This window comes from Balaenoptera musculus, chromosome 1 (genome assembly GCF_009873245.2).
Source record: "Balaenoptera musculus isolate JJ_BM4_2016_0621 chromosome 1, mBalMus1.pri.v3, whole genome shotgun sequence".
Classification (NCBI taxonomy): Eukaryota; Metazoa; Chordata; class Mammalia; order Artiodactyla; family Balaenopteridae; genus Balaenoptera; species Balaenoptera musculus.
This window is the reverse complement of record NC_045785.1, coordinates 139,818,515-139,836,568: the sequence shown is the minus strand read 5'-3', so window position 1 is coordinate 139,836,568 and position 18,054 is coordinate 139,818,515. Positions and strand designations below refer to the sequence as shown.

Genomic DNA, 18,054 nt, shown 5'->3' with positions numbered 1-18,054 from the left:
TTTTTTTTTTTTTTTTTAAACATCTTTATTGAAGTATAATTGCCTTACAATAGTGTGTTAGCTTCTGCTTTATAACAAAGTGAATCAGTTATACATATACAATATGTTCCCATTTCTCTTCCCTCTTGCATCTCCCTCCCTCCCACCCTCCCCATCCCACCCCTCTAGGTGGTCACAAAGCACCGAGCTGATCTCCCTGTGCTATGCGGCTGCTTCCCACTAGCTATCTATTTTACATTTGGTAGTGTATATATGTCCATGACACTCTCTTACCCTGTCACATCTCACCCCACCCCCTCCCCATATCCTCAAGTCCATTCTCTAGTAGGTCTGTGTCTTTATTCCCGTCTTGCCACTAGGTTCCTCATGGCCTTTTTTTTTTTTTTCCTTAGATTCCGTATATATGTGTTAGCATACTGTATTTGTTTTTCTCTTTCTGACTTACTTCACTCTGTATGACAGACTCTAACTCCATCCACCTCATTACAAATACCTCCATTTCATTTCTTTTTATGGCTGAGTAATATTCCATTGTATATATGTGCCACATCTTCTTTATCCATTCACCTGTCGATGGACATTTAGGTTGCTTCCAGGTCCTGGCTATTGTAAATAGTAGGCTCACTTTCTTAATCAGGGCAGGGTAATGGGTTCCAAGAGTCTGTGGCTACCATCCCTACTTAGGAAGGGAATGGCGCATGGGTCAACTTAATTTTTTAGGTCTTTGGAAAACTGTGATAAATAATATAGGAAACTGAGATATTTTATCCTAGATAAAAGTAGTTACAACTTCTGTTGTACTTAGAAGTTTTAAGTAAGTTTAGGTCCTTTTTGATATTGAGTCTGTACGTGAGTAGAAATTTTCTTTCTGCCGATTATTTTAACTTTCATTTGATGACCTGATAAAAGGAGTTATGTATTCATCTGACCTTGGGCAATGACTTAAACTTCTTTGATTTTCACTTCTTTCCATTTTCTACCTGGGAATGATTACATCTGGCTTACCTGTCTCATGAGATTGCTGTGAGAATCAAATGAGATGTAAACTGTAAAATCTTCTGACAAGTGCAAGGTGGACGCTATTATTAATCACTGGTGATGGTAAATGTTGATGATGAGTGAGAAATCCCCAGACACATCATCAGACAGCAGGACACTCTGTGGGTGTGTCAGGCTAGGATATGGTGAAGTGATGCCAGTTAGCACCAGTGATTTGTTCCCTAATGTAAACCTCTTCCTTTACTTGTAGAAGCATGCTTCCACAGACTAGGCAAGGTGTTCTGAACTCACAATATTAAGGTCATCCAGAGAATCAGCCAGGAAGAATTTCCCTAATATTATTGTGTTCTGCAGTGACAAATTATACCAAGACCCATGTGTAAACAGTTATTTCCAGGAATAAGAGACAATGTCATCAAAAGTGAAAGACAAGTCTGTGGCTAGAGGAGCATCTTCCCTATGCATTTGAACACTCAAGCTTGCTTTAAATTGTGTCCAGGTTGTGTGGTTAGGTTCTTGCCTGCAGGGAGTAAGCCACACAACTCCCCACAATTTCAGTGGGAGGCACCTGACCCAGTTTCCATGGTCTGAGCTGAAAGATTACCCGAGTGTGTGCACTGCCACAACGGCCTATAAACATTACATAGGGAACTCTTTTAAAATTCACACTTTAAAGAGTAAATTAGATAGTCTTCATTTGTTTTGCTTAGGGTTTTGGGTGTAATTACTTTTTCCTCCTGAGGCATTTCAGCATCATCTCCACAAATAGTTATTAGAGGATTGGGAAACAGTTCTGCACTCACTGTCTTAGAATATAAATCTCACCCATATAAAGCCATATATGTTTGTCCTGGGCAGATGGGAAATGACTGATTGTGTCATTGTTCTCTTGGCCTGACTCTGCCCAGGTATCTTAGATACATAGGGTGATAGACAAACTCTTTCAGGGCCATGGAAGACATATTCAATGAACCTAGCTTCAGGGCACAGAGTATCTTCATGGTATTTGGAAAGAATAAACTATTTCCTCTTTCCTTACCAGGAGTTCGATTACACTATCCTTACCTTTGCAAGAGATAAGAGCATAGGTCATTTTTATCTCTTTGAGACTTTGAAAAAAATTAAGATAAAGAAAGTGAGATAATATATGCTGAAGAAAAGAAGGCTGCCACAGAAGATATAGTCCACATATCCACTGAGTACCAAAAAAGGGAAAATGAGGTTTAACTAGGGTTGCATCTGAGGATTTATGTCCAGACAATGATGATTGCCTCTGAAGTGAGCGGGAGTTCCCTTCCACAGGTAGAGTTCTAGTTGCATGAGATGATGTCCTTATGAACCTGCCTAAAGTGGCTCCTTATCCACATATCTCTGATAAGCCTTCGTCATAGGACTATTTTTATACATCACTTTGAGTAAGTAGAAGGGTTCATTTGTGTTAAATAGGTGAACAGTTGACAGAGGGGACATTTCTTAACCTGATAATGAGGGAAAGCCCTCATTAAGACCCTAAGCATTCAAGAGCCACAGTCTTCTACTGTATCTCTTTCTTCTCTGTAATTTGTTTTCTCAAAATCTGGTCTGTAAACCACCTGCAACAGAATCACCTGAAGAGCTTGTTAGAAATGCACATTCTTGGGCCCTAGTTCAGACCTGCTGAATCAGATACTCTGGGGTGGGGCCCAACAGTCTGCTTCGGCAAGCCCTGCAGCAGATTCTGATGCTCGCCAAAGTCTGAGAAGCATTGGGATGAGGACGTCCATTTCCTTCAGAAATTCTTTACAACGGTAGGGAAAAGACTCATTAAGAGAATGTGATTCATTTGCAATGCTTGTGTTTTGTTTGTAATCAAGAAATCTCAGTTTAGAAGGAAATTTACAAAGAGATTTAATCCAGCCCTCTCTCTAGTATTTGAATCCCTCCCTTGCTCCCTTTCTCCCTTCCTCTCTTTCTTTCCTCCTTCCTTCCCTCATTTCTTTTCCCTCTTTCTCTTTCTGTCTTATGTGCCAGACACTAGACCAGGGATTGAGGATGCAATGATGAATGCAAACAGCAGTCTCCTGTCTTCCTAGAGCTTACAGTCTAGGGAAAAGGCATATTTAAATGATTATACTAACAACTATGAAATTATAATTGTTCTAAGTGCTGTGGTGAGGAGGTACACAATGTCATGACAATGTATAATAGAGAGATTTAAGCAAGTCCGTACACCTTCTACAAGGTAACTCAGCCCTGATGGAGCACTTCCTCTTGGAGGGGAACTTTTGGCAACTTATTGGAGCCTATTTCACTCTAAGATAAATCTAAATGTTAGAAATTTTGAGTCATAATATTGAGTCAAAATCTGCCACACTCTACTTTGGACCATGCTATCCTGACTCTAGTATCTGGAATCTACAAGGAACAAATCCAGTCCTCTTTTACATTGCAGATCTTCACACAAATAAAGAATTCTTCCCTCTAGGTTTTTTCTTTCCAAGGCTGTGAGATTCCTCATTTACTTGGTCTTCTTCAGAATACTCCACCTTTTTTTCTTTATTTTTAAATTTTTTATAAAATATTCTGTTGCTCAGCATGAGCTGGAAGTATATAATGATAAGCTCAGAGTAGTGTATGTCAGAATCTATCTGTAACCGTCATTGTCTTTGGTATATTCCACATTCCTGTGGTCTAACCTCACCTGCTTTATGTACAACTGTATCACACCACTGACTTGTACTGAGCTCACAGTTAAGTGAAACCCTGGTTACCTATCTATCTCTATCTGTCTGTCTGTCTATATATTACCTTTTCCAAGTAATTGAAAATGTTTTCCTCTAAGATGTCAGTAACATCAGCCCTTTAACCAGCACCCATCATTTAGTCTGTTTACCCACTTCATTATGTTTATTTGCGTTATCAACTAATCTAAATTTCTTCAGTGTGTCAGTCAAAATTTTGCAAAACTCTAATATTTGTCTTGCTAAAATCTAGATACAGGATGTCTCCAAAGTCAATGGTAGGTATTCTACCAATGTAATTTATTTAAAGGAAATGGGGTTAGTTTGTCTTCACTTGTTTTGGTAATCCCCACTTCATCTTCTGTGTTAACAAACAGCCTTTTAATATTTATTGACAAGTCAAAAATTCATGAGATGTACCACTTTTAGCTAGATGAGGCATACAGTTTTTCTGCATAGTCAAAACATTCTATCAAAACAATAGAAACACCTTTTTTCCATTTATTTAAGAAGTCTTTTATATCCTCAGAGTGAGTTCTCATATCTTTGTATTTTCACCTAGAGTAACACCATTATAATTCATTCTGGGGTGCCTGGATCTTTAGGAGGTGTACATTCTTTCTTGGCTTATTCCTCTTCTCTTCCTGGTAGGTCTGTGCTCACTAACACAGACATGATTTGGCCAGTAGATGAATATTTTCGTCTGGCAGTTCACAGAGTACTATTCAGGGGCTTCTAAGTAAACCTGGGGCTAGTTCTCATAAGAGTTATTATTTACAATTTGGTAATAAATATTTGCTTAAGTTGGTCATGAATAAATAAGTTTTTTAATAAAAATAAAAACTTTTATTACCATTTCATTAGAACAGACATCATTCATTTTTAATTCCAATGAGAGGGTTTTCTTTTGTTTTGTTTTTAATAATGCATATCACATTCTATCTTGCCCTCAACCTGCTCACTAATTAAATGAGTGGTTTGGACTAAATGATCCCTGTGACATAGTCAAATTCCAGAATTATATGATTCTAAACTTTGAGAAGGAAATAAAATTTAAAATAACTGTATAAAATGGATGGCTAGTGGGAAGCTGCTGCATAGCACAGGGAGATAAACTTGATGCTTTGTGATGACCTAGAGGGGTGGGATAGGGAGAGTGGGAGGGAGGCTCAAGAGGGAGGGATATGGGGATATATGTATACCTATAGCTGATTCACTTTGTTGTACAGCAGAAACTAACACAACATTGTAAAGCAGTTATATTCCAATAAAGATATAAAAAAATAAAATAAAATAATTTTAAAGTTAAACCACAACACACACACACACACACACACACACACACATGCACACACACACCACACCTGTGCATGTAAAACTGATGAAATCTGAATAAGGCGGCTGGATTGAATCAGTGTCAATTTCCTGCTTGTGATATTGTACTATAGTTTTTGCAAGATATTTCCATTAGGGAAAACTGGGTGAGGATATATTGGATATCTCTGTATTATTTCTTATAAAAATGTGAATCTATGATTATCTCAAAATAAAAAGTTAAAAAAATAAAACCATAGAGTGTTATAACAGGACATGGGAAGCAAATAGGTCTTGCTTGTCCATATACTAGCTTAAACGGATTAGTTAACCTTTCTGAAACTCAGTTTCTTTGTCAGCCTTAAAGTGGGAATATGAATTCCTACCTAATGGGATTATTGGAAGGATTATATGAGATAGTGTGTGTAAACATCTCTTATGGTTCATACTCCATGATAGTATTCAGTAAATGTTGGTTACTTTCCCCAGTGCTGCTTCTCTGCTCTGGAAGAGAAAATAGGACAAACAGCCTTGCTGCAGGTCCCCTAAAAAGAGACGACATATGACCTGAAGCTGAAGACAGTTTAGAAGCATACATTAGTGAGATGAACCCCATAGCAGTGTAGTGAGTAATGCTGTTACATAACTTTCACAAATCACCAGGCAGATCAGCTAACATGGCTTGGCACCGTTTACCAATAAAATAAAATAACAAGGCAGCTTCCAAACCCAGCCCGAGTCAGGGAGTCCCGACACAGCAGCCAGAGTCAAAATCCAGAATGACTACATAGGCCTTGGAGCTTTGGCGTTTCAGTTGACTCAGACATGCAGTAAATCCGTATAAGTGGAAAAAAAACAAAAACGATTTCTCTCTGGCTGGCCCCCTGAATAATTGTCCCCAAGGGTCCTAGAGAAGCTTTCTTTCCCTTGCAAAAGTCCTTAATCATGTCTCCCAAATATGAGTTTTCCATGCAGCTGCACAGATGAGGACTAGGGAGGGACTAAGGAAAATAGACATGTCTTGGTCCCGAGGATGTGGCTGTTGAGTGAATGGCCAAGATGTGTCTCCCACATGTCTCCTAAAATGTTTAGAGTTTCCCAGGGCTCTGTCCTCACCTTTGATCTGATGAATGTTTTTGTCAGTGAGTTGGATAGAAACACAGAAGGTTAAGCCCACCAAATTTTCGAATGATACCGAGGTAAAAGGGAGTCTGGGGGCAGAATTACAATTTTTTAATGATTTTGGCAGGCTCTAGGGCACTGAACTGATCACGGTAAGTTGTAATTTAACAGGGGTAATGTTAAAGCCTGCACTTCAAAATCAAAAGCAGAAGTATAGGTTAGAAAAGGCTTAGATTGACAAGGGTTTTTTACGAAAAAGTTGTAGGGATTTATTGGACTACAAGAAATGTATGAGCCAACAGTATGCTATGGTTGATTAAAAAAGAGGTTAAGGACCAGAAAAAGGAAAGTAATCTTTCTACTTTACATAATTTGCACTAGTTAGACAATACTCTTTGTGTTGTATTCAGTCTAGGTCCAAATTTAAGAAAGATATTGACAGATTCAAATTGGTCACTAAGGGAAGGAAGGAAAAAGGAGGGCCAAGTTTTTAAAAATCCCCAAACTATATTGTTTAAAGAATGATTGCAGGAAAATAAGGATACTCAGCTATCTTTTAGTTACCATATGGAAGAAGAGTAAACTTGTCTATTTTGCTCTGAAAGGCAGAAGCAGGATTAATGAGAGTTCATGGAAACAGATTTTGGCTCAACAGAAGGAAAAATTTTCAAATAATTACAACAGTTCAGTGACAAAAAAGACTATTTCATTAAATTGTGAGCCTCCTGTCACTGGAAATATTCAAGCTAAGGCTGGACGAGTGTCTCAGGGATTCTGAAGGCTCCCAGCACTGAAAAGAGCTTGGGGTGGGTGACCTTTGAGATCAGTTCTAACTCTCATAGTCTATGATTTAAGTAAGAATGAATGCCAAGGCTGCTTATGACATGCCAGAGCCACTTTTTCAACTCTTGGCTCTGATTCTGACCAGCTGTGTGACCTTCAGCTAAGAAATTAACCATTTCTTCTTCCAGTTTCCTCATCCGTAAATTGAAGGAGCTGGATTTAATGATGCCTAAGTTCTCCCCAGCACGTCTGTCTCCTTGATCATCCTCATAACTACAGCATGTTGGAAAAGTAGAGTTTGAGCTGATGCCTGCCATTTTTCTAAGTCAGCTTGCAGGAGAGGGCCGAAAGACCAAAAACCATTGTTGATTCTGGGGGCCATGGAACTAACTCTCAAGTTCTTGTTGGCAGGAGCATGGGTGATTATGATCCCAAAATTTATTCCCATGGGATCTGTGGCAGGAAGTAGATTAAATAACTGAAAATCTGGTTTCTTTCAAACACCTGTACATTCTGGCTGAGTTCAGCAATGCCTTTGCAAACAACTTAGAAGAAGTGAAGATCATATGAGCATTACAATGTAGTTCTGTCCTTTACAAAGCAAACCTTTGTCTTTATTTCCTTAATGATCTGGCAGTTTCTATTGGACTTTGTTTATAATCATGAGAACCAATATCCATAAAGCAACTTATTACATGACAGATAGTGTTCTAAAAGTTTTATATAAATTACTTTAATCCATTTATAATCTAAAAATCTAATGATGAAATCAGTGATTAGGTCCTATTTACCATATGGAAGAAGAGTAGTTTAAATCCAGTGTAAGTCTGGCTTAATGGTAGAGTCCAGAATGGAGATTCATGCCCTTATTCTTTTAAACTTCATTACTGCTGTTCAATGACTATAATTTCCTTTATGGTCCATTTGATTGCTAATACTTTTCTTCTCCACCTATATTAAGGTGCCTCATCCTGTGCCACTGCTGCATTCTAGCTCTTCCACTTCTTCCTTGACTTCTCTCTGGCTCCCACATCATTGCCTCCAAATCTCATTTCTTCAGTTATTTTCTCCTAAGGTCTTTGAAAAGCAACCATCAGGGGGAGTGTCATAGTTTTCTTTACATATATATGTATATAGATATAGATGGTATGGCCATGATTTCAGATACCTCCTCCGGTTACTGAGGTCAGCTAGGGAAGAAAGAAGTAAACTGATGCTTCTTGTAAGGACTTGAAGAACTTAAACCTCATTCCCAGGCTCATGGGTCTGGCAATACTCACTCCATCTAAGTACAACATTTTCTTCCATCTCTTTGTTTCCTTAGGCTGGAAATGAAAACAGCTGTTAAAAATAAGAGCACATGAGTCAGTTTTGAATCTCAATGTAGTAATTATAGTTTCCATCTCAATTGGTATAGTTCCTCCCAGTGTACTGAGCCCCATATCACAGCCCCCTTATTGTCAATTTTATACCAAGACCTTAACTTGTGTTTTCCAAACCTCTAAGATTAAACACTAAATCAATTGCCTAACCAAATAAATAAATAAATAAATGACAAGGAAGAAAACACTTCAATTTGAAAACCTGATTCTTGGGACATGCCCTTTTTCTGATTTAGATTTTAACTAAATCTTTAACTAAATATCAACTAATGTTGATATTAGAAATGTCAGTTACTGTTCCACATTTTTGAAGGTGGAGCTTCTGGGCTTCATGGTATCCTCAATGTGAAGAATTTTGCTTGTACTCTTATAGAGGCTATTCCTTGAGTTGTATTTTCTCTTTTCCAAGTTCCTGATGCTTATGACCTAGTAAGCCAATCTCAAAAGAGTCATCTACAATCCATTAATTGATTGTCCCCTTTTAGAGCAGATTGATCCTCTTTTAGTTCTGCTCAGTCCCCAAATCAACCATTGAGTCCTTGACTGAGCAATCCCACTGGCTTAAAGCTCTGAAGGTCCCCCCCCAGTGAATCAGCTGCCTTCAACTGACCTATCTAATATTGCCCTATTAATACAGATCATATGCTATTAGCAAGAGAACTTTGTGTCCTATTGGGGGAGAAGCAGGAGGCAGGAGACTTGACCCTTTCAGTCACTTCACTTTGCCTACTTTATTTCCATTTTCTAAGATTTGATTTCTTTGTTGTTAGATTAGATTATTTCTAAAATTCATTTCCCTGCTAATATTTCTATAATTTGGTTATCACTGTGTCCTCCATGAGCTAGTTTTATGTGATGAAAATTCTCTTGGTCAGTTTGGGCTGCTCTAACAAAAATAACATAGTCTTGGAAGTCCAAGATCAAGGTAGTGGCAGATCCAGTGTCTGGACAGAGACAGAGAGAGAGAAGAGAGAGAGAGCAAGAGAGCGAGCCTTTTCTTATAAGGGATCTAAGTCCAACATGAGGGCTCTACCTTCATGACCTAATTACCTCCCAAAGCCTCCATCTCCAAATATCATCACATTGGGGATTAGGGTTTCAACATATGAATTTTAGGAGACACAAGCATTCAGTCCATTGCAGAAATGAAGATATTTGCATGCACGGTATGATTTGTGGAATTCTAGGAAGGCCATTTAGCACACTTAAAAATCCTATATCATTAGGTATCCATTCCTTTGTGGTAGGATATTACCTCTCAGATATAACACCTTTTAAAATCCAATATGTTTGGAAAGGCAAATCAAAAAACTAGTATGTGAGGTAGTATAGTGTAGTGCTTAGAAGCAGGCTCTTGTGTCAAATTATCTGAGTTCATACCCTTATTGGTATATGACCTTTGGCAATTAATTCACCTTTCTGTGCTTTCTGTGCTATAGTCTCCTCATCTACAAGCTGGAGATGATAATAGTACTCACCTCAGAGGTTTTTGTGAGGTTTCAATGAAATATGTAACATGCTTAGAAGAACAGTATCTTGCTATATGTGTTAACAATTATTATCCTTCATTTGTATAAATCAGCCTATTACATTGATGTCCTTTTGACATAAAGTTGATATCAGATCACAGAGAAATTGGAGTTTTATTTGGGAAACTGGGAGGGGATACCTTGGGTACATGAGGCACTTTGAGGAATAGTCTGCCTTACTGAGGTGTTACAGTTGGTGGCATAAAGCCACTAAGTGCCTGGGTGTCTGAGGGAAATACTTACAAGAGAGATAAAGGGGGATAGATTTGCTTCTGGTCATAACCAGCATGTCTAGTAACTGATAGAATTAATCAGCTGGTATAGTGAGCAAGTCATGTGATACACACCTGCAAATGAATTTGGAATTCAGTACTTGCTTAACTTTTTTGTGTCTCATAATTGTATCCCTTGTAATATTCAGGTAATGCTAGGTCTCTGAACGATGGAAAAAAATAAAATAAAGTGTTTTTGTTTGCTAAATGCCCTTGCCTCTTTCTTTTAGATTACATGAAGCAGACGACATTTGAAGTCCAAGCCTTTTTAGAAGCTGTGCAATTCTTCCGACAGGAGAAGGGACACTATGGCTCGTGGGAAATGATCACTGGGGATGAAGTCCAGGTAACATGGGGCTCAGAATTTTGGATCCTATTCTCCATCTGAGTGGTAGGAGGTCAGGGTCATAATAAACAAGCAAATTTAAAAAGTTGCAAGCATGGAGGATGTGGTTCCAAAGGCCATTTCTCTCATTGTCTAGAAGCGTTTGATCAGCAAACTATTGGACACCTTCTCTAAAGACCTCCAGACCAGGCACTAAATAGGGCAGCCCAAAATACTGCAACTGCAATGGAAGAGCTACTTCCAGTTTCTTTCTGGAAAATGCATATTCTCTCAAATGACCTCGTGCTTCCAGACTAGAAGCAAATGTGAGCAGTGTGGCATAGTGCAAAGTGTGTGGTGGGGCTTTAGGTCAGAAGACTTGGGTTAAAGCCTGCCAACCTTATATAACCTCTTTTAGTCTCAGGTTACTCCTCTGAAAAAAATAGGAATGACAATGTTTGTGTTGCAGGGTTGTGAGAATTAAATGAGATGTTGTTGGAAAAGTATTTGGCAAATAGCTGTCTTTATCTATGGAATGATTTATAAATGAAGTAATTAAAGGAAACAAATTTTGAAAGCATTAGATAGTTTTCTATATGTTTCATTTACCTTTTCTGATACTTTATTCCCTGTGGTCCAGTATAATTTCCCAAGACCCTGATTAAATGTCAGTCATAGGCTATGTGTCTTGGTTGGTTTGGTACCAGGCACTTTGTTACAAATCTCCAAGGAGACTGTATTTCATGATGTGACCTCATCCTCCATAAGGACACCAATCACACAGCTGATTCAGCCAGGAAGAGGAGGCTGGGTATGGGCATTATTTAATTAAAGGCATACAGGGTTCAAGAATGCTATTCTTTAATTTCCCCTCACATCCCAGAATAACAAGTGTGAAATTTTTTATTAGGGAACAATATTTGGAAGATGCCAGATGGTGTCTTGCCTTTGTATGGTCATTAAACGTCTAAAGCCAGAAACATTTTCTCATGGTAGTGGGCTGTTCTTTACTGTTTTACCATATGACTCAGAATCTTCTCCTCCTCCTTTTCCCCCTTCTTTTTCTTTTTTTTTTTTAACATCTTTATTGGAGTATAATTGCTCTACAATGGTGTGTTAGTTTCTGCTGTATAACAAAGTGAATCAGCTATACATATACATATAGCCCCATATCTCCTCCCTCTTATGTCTCCCTCCCATCCTCCCTATTCCACCCCTCTAGGTGGTCACAAAGCACCAAGCTGATCTCCCTGTGCTATGCGGCTGCTTCCCACTAGCTATCTGTTTTACATTTGGTAGTGTATATATGTCCATGCCAGTCTCTCACTTCGTCCCAGCTTACCCTTCCCCCTCCCTGTGTCCTCAAGTCCATTCTCTAGTAGGTCTGCATCTTTATTCCCGTCCTGCCCCTAGGTTCTTCAGAACCTTTTTTTTTTTTTTTAGATTCCATATATATGTGTTAGCATACGGTATTTGTTTTTCTCTTTCTGACTTACTTCACTCTGTATGGCAGACTCTAGGTCCATCCACCTCACTGCAAATAACTCAATTCCATTTCTTTTTATGGCTGAGTAATATTCCATTGTATATATGTGCCACATCTTCTTTATCCATTCACCTGTCGGTGGACACTTAGGTTGCTTCCATGTCCTGGCTATTGTAAATAGAGCTGCAATGAACATTGTGGTACATGACTCTTTTTGAATTCTGGTTTTCTCAGGGTATATGCCCAGTAGTGGGATTGCTGAGTGGTATGGTAGTTCTATTTTTAGTTTTTTAAGGAACCTCCATACTGTTCTCCATAGGGTCTGTATCAATTTACATTTCCCACCAGCAGTGCAAGAGGGTTCCCTTTTCTCCACATGCTCTCCAGCATTTATTTGTAGATTTTTTGATCATGGCCATTCTGATCGGTGTGAGGTGATACCTCATTGTTTTGATTTGCATTTCTCTAATGACTAGTGATGTTGAGCATCCTTTCACATGTGTGTTGGCGATCTGTATATCTTCTTTGGAGAAATGTCTATTTAGGTCTTCTGCCCATTTTTGGATTGGGTTGTTTGTTTTTTTTGATACTGAGCTGCATGAGCTGCTTGTAAATTTTGGGGATTAATCCTTTGTCAGTTGCTTTGTTTGCAAATATTTTCTCCCATTCTGAGGGTTGTCTTTTGGTCTTGTTTATGGTTTCCTTTGCTGTGCAAAAGCTTTGAAGTTTCATTAGGTCCCATTTGTTTATTTTCTTTCTTTCTTTTTTTTTTTTTTTTGGTGGATTCTAAACTCATTTATTTCCCATCCTGAGACTTACTCAAGAATTTTAATCAATTCTTGGTTTCTGATATTTGGAGGAAGCACATCCACTTATACATCTGAGAGGATTAAGGACTAGCCATACTTATGCCAAAAAGAAAAATGAAAGCATAGGGGAGGCTGAACCATTTGCCATTGATTGGCCTGTTATATAAACATGCATATGTAATAGATATACCAGTATTAAAATGCCATTGTATGGTACTTTTTATGTTCAGATCCTAACTCTGTTTGTTTTATCAATCTCATGAGATGTGTAGGGCAGTTATTATTTCCATTTTGTAAATGAGGAAACTGAGGGAGGAATATAGCGATTGACTTGCCCAGTTTTATTCATTCAACAATTATTTATTGAGCTGCTATATTCCAGGCACTATGCTGGGTGCTAGTGAACCAGAGATGGACAAGGCAGCATGGTCCTTGCCTTGTGGAGCTGATTGTTTTGGTCACATGCTAAGTGGATAAATGGCAAAGGAAATGATGGCTTCCGACTTCTGGTCCAGTGAAAGATCAACATCAACCATGGGACTATACCAAGTTAAACAGTTATTTAGCTCCTTGAGTTTAGCTAGGGTACTTAATTTTTTCTTTCATTTGAAATCTCACATCAGCTCACATTCCTTCACGACTGCATTGAAAGCAGGTACTAAGTCCTTTCTGGGAGTTAAGTATTGAGTTTGTTTTCTTTTGTTGACTTTCTGCTCTTTACTTTGGGCTGATAGGTGTGAATTGCTGTAAGGTGTCAAAGAATGAAATGACTCATCCCTTGCCATCGTGGTGAAGCAAGACATACCTAGAAACATCCAGAGAAAAAGGCAGCCTTAGAAGTGTGTGTGGGTGCATATGTGGGTCTGTTCATATATGGACATCATAAAGCATTAGCACAAAGCAGTCACAGGAAGGTGCTAATTTTACTGTATAAAAAAATACCTTAAAGGGGAAAACAAAACAAAACAAAAACCAGAGAAGAAATCAGTAAAATCTGGAGTTATCCAGTGACCCAGTATGAAGTTTTGCTCCCCCAGGAATCTAAGTTTCTTTGGTGAAAATCACGGACTCATAAGATGTGAACACTGGAAGGACATTTCAGGATCATTTGTCCAGGACCCTCTAGGCGAGAGAAAGAACATTTGGAGAAGTTGGCCCAAGTCACAAAACCAGTCTGTGACAGACATGCATTTTGAGCCATGTCAGGTGATCCTTTAAGAAGCTGGTAAAAGGAAATAACTTTCAAGACTTTCCTGTGTGGGGCCTGGTGAGGGTAAGCTTCACTGTAACCGCTTGCACGTGGAGCTGAAGCAGTGTCTGTCCTACGACCCACAGAAAAAAGAGGTCAGCGCCCCAAAGAAGCTACCAAGTAGTTAAAGAAAAGGGCATAGCATAGCTGAGTTTGAGAACATGACATCTTTTGTTTAAAGCACTGAATTTATTTGCATTTTTTTTTCATGTCTGCTAAGAACTTAATCATAACATTGTCCTAACCCCTTCTACCCTAGGGGACTGTATTTAGAAGATTTTCAGCATTGTTACATTATTATCTTCATAGTAATGACTCACACAGCAAGTATGGCATGCCCTCGTGGTGATGGTTATTTTAGGCAAGTGTCCAGGCAAAGCAAATATCTTAGAATAACTTGCCTGACAGACTATTAAGGTGAAAATATTTGTACATCAGTAAAAGCATCAATATATTTTCTACTTAATAAAAAATGTATCAAATGAAGTCATGAGGGAAAGCATTTTGTAAAATGTAAGTACAAGCTATGTGGTATACTTATTATTTGCCTTTAAATTAACCAGATGGGCCAAGAGAACAACTCAAAATTCCCACAGATCAGGGTGGTTTCAAGACCAGAAGACTATCCAGATTTTTTTAGGCCTTGTCCATAGTTTGTCTTTTGTCTAATGACCTTGAATGTGACCCGTTTAAATGGATTCTTTCACCCATGGTTGCTGAGTAACACAAAGGGCACAAGGCCAACGACCTGATCAGACCATGGGGCCAGCCTCAGGAAGGAGGACAGTCTCTCTGGGCCTCACACCTTCCTCACAGCTGCAGCATCTGGAAGGTAACACGTGGTGTGGCCTTCAGGGAGCGGGCCTGCGTTTCTTGGTTTCGATCAACCTAATGCCAGGTTTGGTTTCTTACATGTGTGGTGGAATTTTAAAATCTCCCAGTTAAATCCCAGCAATTAAATTTACACACACCCCCTTTTTTAAAGCACGAGAGATATCTTTAGATTCCTTATGGTAAAACTCAGTGGATTCTATTCTGAAGAGGGAAGGTTGGGGAAACTCCTTCATTAGTATGATTGGTTTTATTAGATTAGCTACTTTCTTTCTGATAGCCCCAGGGCTTTGGACCCTGCTCATGGAGGGCTAACCAAGGTAGGGAATCTCAGAGCAGATCCTGGGCAGGTGAGGATCCTCACAAGGTCAGGATGTGGTGGGGCTGACATTTACAGGAAGAAGAGCTGCTGGGATGAGACAGAGTTGGCCTCTGCCTGCCCCAGAGCTATTCCCTCATCACCAACCCCCTACCCCCGCTTCAACCCACTCCCATCCCCCTCCTTTTTTTTCCAGACATATTTCCTTTCCAATCCCTTATGTTATAAAATAGAACCAAATTTCTTGGAACATTGTATGGGAAAGACTAAAAGAAAACTATAAGCCCACCCAAATGGAATGTTCTTTTTCTTTGGACGGTATAACATTTTCATCTTTCAAATCCCTTTCACGCTAGTGCTCAGATTCAAGCCAATCTCTGCAAAAGGATGAATTTGGACAATTATTATGATTCTTGAATTTAATACTTTTAAACTAAGACAATATTTCCCATTGATTTGAAGTTCTGGCTTCAGCGTCCTTACTCTCTCAGCCCACTCTCCCCATGCCAGCACTTCCATCACTCTTGGGCAAATGTGTTCCAAACAAGAATTTACTCCACTGGGCAAGATGAGGTTCATGAATTATTGATTATGTACTTGAACCTAATTTTTGGACTTGCTGATTTCTATGGAGTTTGCACATGTCAAGTTCCTCTTAAACTCCTCAAAAATGCTGGTTCACCTCTTGACTGCCCCCCAAAAGTGGTTAAGAAAAGTAAAAACATTCCCCAACAATGAATTACTAGGACTAGTGGAAATCCTACCCCTATTATAATCTTTGTCACACCCGAAGTTCCACATCGCAGATGGTGGAACCCCACTGGCTGCACCGACCCGCAGCCTTCTCTCCTAGGAGCCCACAGGGAGACTGGGTGACTCGCCCACCTCCACCCTGTTCAGTTCAGCTGGACTCTTACATCCCGCTGTAAACAGAGCCCTGGTGAAAGGCAAATCTAGTGAGCTCATGAGTATTTCCACTAGCATGAGGCTGACCAGTGACCTCAAAGAAAGTTTTGCCCAAAGCTTAATTTGCGTTTTTATGAGAAGGTCAATTATTTTGGACAAATATTATTTTAAATTCATAGAACAGATGTCCAATGAGTGTCTACTTTTCTGCCTGCCTCCATTCCCCAAATTACTCTTGTTCTGTTATAAATCTTGGGTTGCAGCCTGATATTGAAAGTTGAGCTGTGAGCCCCAAAACTCATGGTAGATCTAAATCTAAATGACAAAACTGCTCCAATTCCTGTAGGGGAATGAATATGAAGAGCAAGGACCAGTGTTACATGGAGCATTATGTGTGGACATGTAGATCACTGCTCACATTCAAAAGAAACATTTTCATTGAGCCAAGCAAAATTTTAGGAAAGACTTGGGATCAATATTTTTTAAAAAACACCCTGAAAACTGTAGACAACCCCCGCCCCTATTCTACTCATCCCACCAATGTCCAGTTGTTCCAAAGTATTTGTTATTCCCTTCTTTTTCTAAACTTTAAAGAAGATGGAGGTGGGATTTAGAGTGCAGTAGGGACAAAGAGCAGATCCCAAGAAAGCTCCAGGGGAAACGATGATCTCAGGGGATACAGACAAGAACTCAAGCCACCAAAACCAAGGCTGACCCCCTTCACAGTTTTGCTAAGGATACCCTTATCTATAATTGAAGTTCCCCCTCTTATCCTAAATGGGCTAGATTCTTCTAGTTTGACTAGTAGAAGTTTGAATTGAGGAATTTGTCCTTTCCAATGGGAAAATGTCAACAAGTGTGACTGCTCCTTGCAGATATTTAAGAACGTTTACCATCTAGGATTGTCTTCCTAGAGATTTCTGTGGCCTCAGACCCAGAGTTAAACTATTAACCTAACGGATTTCATGTAGCGCAGGACAATCTTATGTAGCCAGGACGGGGGTGGCCAGTTATGACACCTTCAGTTAGCCTGATGCTTAGATTTTGGCGTCACCAACTAAACCAGCTCTGAGGCTCTCTTCCTCTTGACAGATCCTGAGTAACCTGGTGATGGAGGAGCTCATGCCAACCCTTCAGACAGACATCCTGCCTAAAATGAAGGGGAAGAAGAACGACAGAAAGAGGGCCTGGTTCGGTGTAAGCGATGATTTTGCTCTGCAGCTGTGCTACTCAAAATGAACATTCCTTTCCCTTCTCTTGTTAGGGTATTTTTTTTTTTTTTAATACGTAATTCCTTCCCTGTGTGGAGAACTGCCCAGTCTGCTCAGTCTCACTTACATGAGGACTAATCCAAACAGACTCAAACTTTGAAAGCCAAATTAGAATGTGTGTGCCGTTTTGTTTATGTTGCGATTGTCTGCAATTAACCCGCCCGCCTCTACTTGACTCCCTCAGGTGCTGACGCACGACAGAGCCCCGATTTATGTGTTGTTCTCTGTTGCAGCTCCTCGAAGAGGCCTACAACCTGGTTCGGCATCAAGTTTCAGAAGGATTAAGTGCATTGAAGGAGGAATGCAGGGCTCTGACGAAAGGCCTGGAAGGCACCATCCGTTCAGATATGGATCAGATTGTGAACTCAAAGAACTTTTTAATTGGAAAGATCAAAGGTCAGTGGAGATAATCCATACTCCTACAAACTAAATAAGCTGTGTATCTGAGGCTCCATCACATAGTGAGAATTCCTAGTTTCAGAGGAGAATTAAACGAGGGACTTGGAAGGAGATGATAACACTTGAAATAGGAGCGTGCTGGTGGTGCTCTCAAGGGCCTCGGCATGGAAACTTCAACGACACAGGGTGGAGGAAACGTTGCTGCTTGCCTTGTAGTGGTGCCTGTGTATCCTGATCCTGCACCTCTCCCGTGGTAGCACTTCTTATACCAAATTGTAATGGCTCTGCTCTTGCCCTCTCCCTGCTGTAAGCTCTCTAAGAGCAGGGCCATGCTGCTC

The 18,054-nt window shown here is 39.6% G+C and overlaps 1 protein-coding gene across 1 annotated transcript in view; it reads left to right on the top strand.

The window, feature by feature from the left end:
- The window catches only part of NIBAN1 (niban apoptosis regulator 1), a 160,227-nt gene that overhangs the window by 119,161 nt on the left and 23,012 nt on the right, over positions 1-18,054 (top strand). Inside the window, exons 6-8 of the mRNA XM_036853490.1 lie at positions 10,352-10,467; positions 17,139-17,243; positions 17,551-17,713. Of these exons, the coding sequence (XP_036709385.1) occupies positions 10,352-10,467; positions 17,139-17,243; positions 17,551-17,713 (384 nt within the window). The remainder of the gene's footprint in view (positions 1-10,351; positions 10,468-17,138; positions 17,244-17,550; positions 17,714-18,054) is intronic.